Raw genomic sequence first — 9,028 nt, 5'->3', positions numbered from 1 at the left:
TGTAAGGCATCACATTTTGTGTCGATGTCTTCAAACTTTGTGAAAAAACCTTGCTTAGCATAATTAGTTCCTAGTATTTGCTACTGGTACAAATAATAATTATATAACAGGTTTTAGATAGGTTTGGATGATAATGATCTATGCCACAATACATATACTAACTTCTTGTACTCTTTTTAGCCCTCTTACAGAATGTTATGGGACAAGAGACTAGGAATCCCTCCTTGAAGCGCTCCTTTCCCCATGTACTTGTGGCAACATTAGCTTCATTCTTATGTGGCTACCATCTTGGGTTAGTTTTCGATCCTTGAATATATACATCTATATATACGTATGTGATATTTAAGACGTTACGTTAGAAATGCTATCTGATAGTCATTGAGTTGGTATTGGTTATGCTGTAAGAGGCTAGAATACGTGATTTGTGACACTTTAATTTACACAGAGTAGTTAATGAACCACTTGAAAGCATTTCTACTGATCTTGGTTTCAATGGGGACAATTTGGTGGAAGGTATGCTATTAGAGTTTATTTATTTTTTTAAGCTTCAATATGTATATAGTTATGTGAATCCAAGTTCCCATATTCGATGTAACTATGTAGATAAATATTTTATTGCCTACTACAATCAACTCTCTAAGCAATTTCCATGTCAAACGAAGGTCTGGTTGTCAGTATGTGTCTTGGTGGTGCATTGGTTGGGTGTCTACTCAGTGGTTGGATTGCTGATGGGGTAGGACGTCGTAGGGCTTTTCAGTTATGTGCTTTGCCTATGATAATTGGTGCTTCTATCAGGTACTATATCTTTAATATCAAATCATCTATACACTAGTCACCTTAGTTCTTTTTACTGTATTAGATTTGGGGAATACGCAAAGCTCAGTCCTAGTCATAGATCTTTATTCACTGTTTAGGATGTATTTATTTCTCAAACAATAGATTGTATGTATTATTCAGGATATAGTCAACCTGTATTCTGTGCCAATAATTTATTCTTTAGTCCACAGAGAAAATGCATGCAGCTTACGTTCTTATTCTGTCTCATTCACTTGGTCTTTTGTCCTTGAAAGCAAGGTGAAATATACACGCAGAACTGCAGAAGTGAAAAAGTATAAAATTTACACAAACAACCAGGAAATGTAACACATGAGTTCCTTTGCTCCAAGCACTTACAAGTTATATGAATCTCTTAATTTTCAGCTCAAGGTTTTCTCTAATCACATATATTATTACTCCACAACACCAGCAAATTTTATAAAAATTAAATATATCCTAATGCATATTCTAGTTCAAGTCTTTCTTTATGTGTACTTGTGTGGATACTAATGCATGCTTTTTCAGTGCATCAGCCAACACAGTTATGGGTATGCTTCTTGGAAGGTTTTTGGTTGGGATTGGATTAGGTCTTGGTCCTGCTGTAGCTGCTCTCTATATCACAGAGGTCCAACTACTATCATATTTTGTAAATAATGACAATAACACATCTTATGTCATTTCTGCTCACTTTCTATCTGTTTTTCCTCTTTGTGCAAACAGATTTCCCCTTCTTTTGTCAGAGGTACATATGGAAGCTTTATTCAAATTGCGACATGTTTTGGACTTATGGGGGCTTTGCTGATCGGAATTCCTGTAAAGGATATACCTGGATGGTAAGAGCATGTGTTTGCACACTCGTAGGAAAGACTTTGATTGGGTATTCGCTACAAATTGTCTTTCAACTGTAGTATTTGCAAGCTTTATTTATATGGAGGAAGTGGAGAAAATGTGTAGAAATAACCCCAATTTTATTTGAATACTTTTCAACACAAATGTAAAAGATTGCAGGCTCAGATATGTTTGACCAATTACAGTATTCTATTATTCCTGGTTACCTGAGAAAAGAAAGCACTAAAGTGTATTCTATCTAATTTTGTTCCTACAAGTTACACACTAGGAAGCAAAGTCATCATCATTTCCCCTCCATTTTACCTCCAAATTATTGTACCTTTTCTACAATACTTTCCATCCGGTACATTCACAATACTGCGCTACTTAATATGTTCAGCTCATGTGCACAGGTGGCGTATATGTTTTTGGGTGTCTATAGTTCCAGCTGTTATACTTGCTGTTGGCATGGAGTTCTCTGCAGAAAGTCCACACTGGCTATACAAGGTTGGATGCATCATCTTATATCAGTGTTGTTCATGTTAACTTAAGCATTGGTTCTGCTCTCCCTATTATGTTACTTCATGGAGATCACTGCTCAATTTGTCTTTTATATCTTGTTGAAAAAGTCGATGTGTATACCATCGGACTCATATCTTTCTTTATTCTTTTAAATTGAATTGTTAATGGGTTCTTCCATTTTTCTACTTTGTCTGGCCCGTCTAAAATTAAATATTATAGCTATGGTTTCTTCATGGGATTATATGTGCACTAGTGATTAATTTGTTTGAATATTACACTACAATGAATGCTTAAGTTATTCCACAAACTAAATTTCAAGTTACATGTCACATGTGATTTGTGATAAGTATGTGGTACCAAACTCAAAATTGGAAAAGGTATGTGTTTCCTGGGTCCACCAGGACTTTTGAAATATTTACCTGTAACTATATGTGACTAGATTGGTGCTTTATCCTACTGACTTAGAAAATAATAAAATTGCTTGATGTTTGATTTGGTTATAGCAAGGAAGAATCTCTGAAGCTGAGTCTCAGTTTGAGAGACTTTTGGGAGGATTGCATGGAAAATCTGCAATGGCAGAATTTTCAAAGTCAGATAGAGGGGGGGATGAGACAGATACTATTAGCTTTTCAGAATTGATTCATGGACCTCATTTCAGAGGTACAAATGTATTTTTTATATTGAAGTTCTTTATGGATGTAGTGCTGTGAGGTTATCCTTATCGCTGCAGTGGCAACTTCTCCTAAATAAATTTTTTTCTGAAATCTATCCGAAGTGCCTTGTTTTTGACTTTTTCCATTTGCAGTTGTTTTTATTGGGTCAGCCCTATTTGCTTTACAACAACTATCTGGAATAAATGCTGTGTTTTATTTCTCTTCAACTGTATTTAGAAGTGCGGGAGTACCTTCAAACCTTGCAAATGGATTAATAGGAGTTTCAAATCTTATAGGTAGATGCTTCTTCGCCCAATTGCTTCGTACCATCTCATTAAAAATACTATTATTATGATTGGGTATATCAATGTGGACTATCCGGCTTGTGAATTGTGTTTGTGATAATTACAACTGACTGTACAACATCTTTGTCAGCAGGATCTGTCATTGCTTTGATTCTAATGGATAAATTAGGAAGGAAGGTTCTCTTGTTGTGGAGCTTTTCTGGCATGGTAAATAATATCATATATATCTTGGAAAGTCGGCTTATGCTCTACAAGCTTTTAATTATGTTTTGGTAAAAACTGACTGTTTCAAGTAATAGGTTAGAAAATTCAAAATTATAGAGCATAAATGACATTATGTGCAAAAGAATTTTAATGAATTTTTGGAACGCTAACATTTGAGATAATTTGGATTTACAACTTTATATAAAGCCTGTTTCTTTATACTGGTAGAGCACACAATTCAATTATCCTTCAAGGCGTCCAAGTAGGGAATCCTCCATCTTTAAGCAAGCTGGCAAAACATGTCTTGTTGTATCATTCTGCATATCTTTTTACTGAATATTCGTTTCTAGATTTTTCCCAGGTAAACATGTGTTAATTTCTTAACTGAGTTATCTGCTCAGGTTCTATCAACGGGTGTTCAAGTTGCTGCAGGAGGAATGATTGCATCAAGTTCAGGAGGGCAGTACCTATCTGTCATTGGCATGCTGATGTGAGTGGCATATATTTCATTTGTTTTAAATTTCTATCTATGAATATATAGGATAGTGTTCCACTTGCTTCTTTTGATGATCATTATCTTGGATCCTTTGAGGCCGTGGTGATAGTGACACACTGAGGATTTTCATCATTGTATATATATTTTGGTCCTGATATCTGACATGTATAGGCAGAAGGCAGTCCACCCTCCCTCCAAATTTAACAATATAGCACAAGTACTTGAGCAGACTTTGCTCATCCGAAACTGGCTTTACAAATTAGACCTTACTGTGCAGGTTTGTTTTTTCATTTGCTGTGGGTGTAGGCCCTGTTCCTGGTCTGCTCTTACCAGAAATTTTTACAAACAGAATCAGGGCTAAAGCTGTGGCATTTTGCATGTCGGTGCATTGGGTAATACATCATTACCTGCTTAGCAAAAAAAAAATACATCATTACCGATTATATATATATATATATTATGTAGAAACATTTTACATGTTATTATATCTTATTTGCAATGTTTTTTGTCCAAGTACAATTTAGGGTTTGCGCCTGATCTTATCTAGTATGTTTAAATGTTATTTAGGTTTTCAACTTCTTAGTTGGCTTGCTGTTCCTGCGACTGCTTGAGAAGATGGGGGCACAGCTCCTGTACACTATGTTTGGTACCTTCTGCTTGATGGGTGTGCTTTTTGTAAAGAGAAATGTAATGGAAACTAAGGGAAAATCGCTTCAAGAAATTGAGATAGCTCTTCTTCCCCAGGATCAAATGTTGTGAATGGTCAACAGGAGATTCCCATATATTCTACTTTTTGCTGCTAGGCATCTTAATTAGAAAAAATGCTGGTTAGTCCTGAGGTCTAGATGGCGGGGTTTCTTGCGGTGCTTTTAACATTTTCACACCCATGGTAGGTGCTGAGTTGCCGAGGCTTGAGCTCTAATCTATATGGCATTTCCACGAGTCTCTTACCTTAAAAATAGGATGTATTGTAATATATGTGCTTAACTTCATTTCACAGTCTTTGCCTTTAAAATCTAAATTTCATCTAATCACTGTGTGCAGACGCATTTGAAATACCAGTTTTGAAGGTTCGTGTATACATCTATTTTTCTTTAATAGAACTGATCTGTTACACATTGCATTTTATACCTGGATTCAGTATAATAAAGTTATTACGCACCTGGTTTATAAAAATCTGTCAATATTCCACTTGTTCTACATATATTCATAATGTATGATGGCTTACATCGGTATGATTTTAAAACCTTGATACATAAAACCTTGATACATATTGCAGGATTAAATTGTGTTGGTAAGACATTCTCTAGCTTTTTTACCAGTAATATCACACTGTAAAATTACTACTATAAAAGCGTCAAGAAAGTGAGCAGACATGGATCCAAATCCCAGTGGAAATGATAGTCACTTATTTCAAAAGTGTGAGTAGCCATGGATCCAAATCCCAATGGAAATGACGGTGACTTATTTCAAATGAAATAGCGCGGTGAAGATATTGCTTTAAAAGCATTATTTTCTAAATTACAGACCTAAAGTTGAAGATACGTGCAATGAGTCATGACCAGAAAGTACAGGAAAGTTCAATTTATTCATTGATGGAACTTCTGGCAGAATTATAGGATTGGTAATCAATTTGCTGCAGTGAAGAGCGTATTGCCAAAGGTGTAAATCCAACAGAACATAATGCAGAAATTCCAATATTACGTTCCAAAAAAATAACATTTGGAATACTCAGTTGAACATTTAAAATCGACTATTTTGCATCCTCTTCACTTTAGTATCAGATTCAAGTAATTGTTGTATACACTCGCAATCAAACAAAAGGCAAAACCAAACCCCCAACTTGTACAAACCGGGAGGTTCTTAGAAAGTATAAATTCTAAATATAAGAATATCACATTTATACCAAGTGCAAAAATGAACATCCGAAGAGTAGGGTAGTGTCTCTGAACAAATTTATATCAAGTGAACTTGATAGAAAAACCTGTGCTTGTGTTGGTCACATCCATGGTGCCAAATTCATCAAAATCAGAATCGGATTCCATATCCCTGTAATCACACCAGTCACCACGAGACTCGTCATCTTGAGAACTGTTTGTAAAAGGGACCCTAAGTTCAGATATGGGAAGGGGTGGAGGTTCGTCACTTAAATACTTGTCATGGAGCAGTTCCATTGCTGTAGCTCTATTCGCTGGGTCAAAGGATAATAGCTTCTTCACTACAAGGATTTCATCCGCGGACCTGTTTGGCAGGCACTCTTCCAAACCAAGAGGATCCTCTATTTTACAAAACGAAATTGTCTGGTAGTCAGGTAGCTTCGAACATTCAGGCCAAACTTCCTCCGACAAGTTGCCCAAAACACTAAAAATTCTGCTCAGTTGATCAATATCTGAAGTTCCTGGAAAAAGCGGTTTTAAACTAAAGAGCTCTGCGAAAATACAGCCAAGAGACCACAAATCAATCTCAGGTCCATAACTCGTGGATCCATAAAGAAGTTCGGGTGCCCTGAACCAACGAGTTCCAACACAGGATGTGAAAGGAATCTCTCCTTCCTCGTCTCCCTGGTAAGAATAAGAACTCTTTGGAAATTCCTCTTCTGTATCACTTGCGGTGCAGGTAGCAAGACAAGATGCACTTCCATCTTGCCAATTACTTTCTTTTTCAAGTCCATCCAGATAGGCTTTACCCCTGATCTCTTCTAATTGATTAATATATTTTTCTTTTCTCGATACTTCTTCATTTTGATTATTGTCATCATCTTTAGTAGCTCTTTCTTGTACAGAAATAACAGGTGGTTCATATGCATCGGGAAGTGGATTGTCATTATCTTCTACAAAACCAGGCTCTAATAGTATCCTTGCCTGAAGTATATGGATAGTGTGTCAAAGAAAAACAGCAATTGTGCAATGAACGTATATATTTTTTTTGGCAGAGCTAAGCTTCATGCTTCTAAAGCGAAATGCAAATCTTATATCTTTTATTAAAGCAATAATTGCTGTCAAAACAAAGTAAAACCAGAATTAAAAGTTTTATTAAACAATTAGAATTTGAGTTCAATCCCTAAAGTTTTATGGTTAGGTTATAAACAACAATAAAATATAGACAAGAGAAATGGACATATAAAAGAATGAGTTACAAACTAATCAATGCCCTTGACAAACACGAGTGATGTGAATGAACCTAGAGAATGAGGATGTATGGAGCAAAGTCACAAACACAAACGCAAAAAGATCATTTGAACACACAAAGAGGAAGCCAAAACATGTAATTTGCTAATTTCATTATTAACGTGGCTGCAAGGAACCAGCACACAAAATGGACATCAGATGAAAGTAAAAACAGAACAACTAATAACAAACATCAATGAGCACATAGATCCCAATCTACCTACAAAAAGAAGAATTCAAACTCAATCACAATACCTCCATCGCCCACTTTTTCTTGCAAGCATACATGCACCAGATACTACTCTCAGCAAACATAATAATAGCTTGCACACAATGTTTGCAACCCATACATCTTATATATCACCTTCAAGAGTTGTCGGTCAGAGAGGAGTTGAAATATAGATATAATTATATCCACTTAAACCCGAAAATGACGGTGTAAATTTAAAATTTATCCAACTCTTTTTGGACAACCTATAATAACACTCCATCCATTTCACAAAAAGAGTTCCAGTTACCAAATTTTAACATAATTAAAACCATTTACTATAAAAATTGCCGTATTCTAATAAATGAAGCATGTAAACTCATAAACTATTGCACAAAGAGACCAAAACCCTAAGATTCCATCGGGACAGACATAACACTACTTAAACCCTACAATCCCGAAAAAGTAGTTAAATTCAGATATTTCAATATAATCCAAAATGACACATTAACTAAAATTATACTTATTTAAATTCAGATATTTCAATATAATCCAAAATGACACATTAACTAAAATTATACTTATCTAAACTATATACGCATTTGATCGAACTGGAATAAAGTTTAAACAAGTAAACAGAAAGTAGCACCCCTATATTAACACAAATAATATCAATTGTAGAGACATATCCAAAAAACGCGACAAACAAACCTGGCCAAAATCAGCCAATTTGAGCACACCATCAGCAGCAATCAACAAATTGGAAGGTTTCAAATCACGATGAACAATGGAACTCCGATGACAAGCATCAACCCCACACAAAATCTGAACCATCCATCGCTTAATCTCCGGCACTCGAATAACCCCATCCTCCCACTCTTTCTTAGCAGCTTTAATCACAGAAGCCAAATCAGTCTGCAAGAACTCAAGCACAAGCACAGCATCCTCGTCATCACTACAAAAATACTCGTGCAAAACGACGACGTTTGGGCAGTGCTGAAGCGTTTTCAAAGCTTCGATTTCTCGGAGACCCGATTGGAAGTCGTGGATTTCTTTGAGAGCGACGATGAGATTATCGGAGAGACGACGGGCTTTGTAGACGTCTGAGTAGGCTCCGGATCCGACCCGGTATTGGATCTCGTACTTGGAGATGATTTCGGGGCGAGTGTGGATGCTCCAGCTTTTGCCTTTGGAGGGTGGTGGCTCCATTCCGCGGAGTTTGTAGGGGTTTTCACACTTCTGCCTTTCTGGGGGACGAACAAGGCATTTTATGGGCCGAAGGCATTTTTTGGGGATTCGGTTCGGCATGGTATTTTGATTTTTTCGATTTTTACGGAAATTACCGATTTATCGAAATATATTAAATAACATATATAATTGATTTAAATTTTATAATTATATAATATTTTTCCTATTTTGCTAATCTAGGTCTTTCTTTTCAGTTTTTAGTTCAATTTCTTATCGGTCGTTTTCATTTTAACTTCTCATTATCTAGTCTTCTATTTATTACTTTCTTAAATTGATTACTTCTTCGCTCAACAAAGTTAATAATCTCGTATTCATTATTTGATTCAACTAAAGATTTAAGTAATCTCGCTTTTTCTTAATTTAATTTATGGTTTATATAGGAAAATGGAAGGAGGATGTATTGATCCCATTGGAACTGGTGTAAGCACTGAACCTTCCATAAATGATTTTGTTAGGAATATGTTGTGAATTTGATGATAAATTGAACAAAACATCTTAGAAGATTTAACTTAGTATTTTTGTAGCTCTCGACAGATGTTCTACAATAGTCCCGACGGATGATCTTTATAGTCCCGACGGAT

At 35.8% G+C, this 9,028-nt stretch overlaps 2 protein-coding genes across 5 annotated transcripts in view; one reads left to right on the top strand and one right to left on the bottom strand.

Annotated features, from left to right (window-relative positions):
- LOC141724652 (putative plastidic glucose transporter 2) overlaps positions 1-4,947 on the top strand; it is a 5,930-nt gene extending 983 nt beyond the window's left edge. For 2 of the 4 annotated variants that reach the window (XM_074526866.1, XM_074526864.1), the window contains exons 3-14: positions 181-292; positions 446-513; positions 663-795; positions 1,342-1,441; positions 1,537-1,649; positions 2,058-2,151; positions 2,670-2,826; positions 2,972-3,115; positions 3,255-3,331; positions 3,730-3,818; positions 4,102-4,216; positions 4,392-4,947. In XM_074526866.1, coding sequence (XP_074382967.1) covers positions 181-292; positions 446-513; positions 663-795; positions 1,342-1,441; positions 1,537-1,649; positions 2,058-2,151; positions 2,670-2,826; positions 2,972-3,115; positions 3,255-3,331; positions 3,730-3,818; positions 4,102-4,216; positions 4,392-4,583 — 1,394 coding nt within the window. In that variant the 3' untranslated portion in view covers positions 4,584-4,947. The remainder of the gene's footprint in view (positions 1-180; positions 293-445; positions 514-662; positions 796-1,341; positions 1,442-1,536; positions 1,650-2,057; positions 2,152-2,669; positions 2,827-2,971; positions 3,116-3,254; positions 3,332-3,729; positions 3,819-4,101; positions 4,217-4,391) is intronic. The other 2 variants (XM_074526865.1, XM_074526867.1) reach the window with 2 other exon arrangements.
- Positions 4,948-5,505: 558 nt separating this feature from the next.
- On the bottom strand, positions 5,506-8,488 carry LOC141724651 (cyclin-dependent kinase F-1). Its single transcript, XM_074526863.1, has 2 exons — positions 7,911-8,488; positions 5,506-6,685 (listed from the first exon to the last, which is right to left on the bottom strand). Exons 1-2 carry the CDS (start codon positions 8,406-8,408, stop codon positions 5,786-5,788), a joined length of 1,398 nt encoding a protein of 465 aa, XP_074382964.1. The 5' UTR covers positions 8,409-8,488; the 3' UTR covers positions 5,506-5,785.
- Positions 8,489-9,028: the final 540 nt, after the last annotated feature.

This window comes from Apium graveolens, chromosome 5 (assembly GCF_009905375.1).
Source record: "Apium graveolens cultivar Ventura chromosome 5, ASM990537v1, whole genome shotgun sequence".
In the NCBI taxonomy this organism is placed as follows: Eukaryota; Viridiplantae; Streptophyta; class Magnoliopsida; order Apiales; family Apiaceae; genus Apium; species Apium graveolens.
Note: the sequence above shows the minus strand (reverse complement) of the source record. Positions and strands in the feature narration are given on the sequence as shown.

Coding starts and splice junctions, on each gene's coding strand:
- LOC141724651 (XM_074526863.1), bottom strand. CDS start 8,408: ATGGAGCCACCACCCTCCAAAGGCAAAAGCTGGAGCATCCACACTCGC. Junction 6,686..7,910: donor AATTGGCTGATTTTGGCCAG/GTTTGTTTGTCG, acceptor CATATACTTCAG/GCAAGGATACTATTAGAGCC.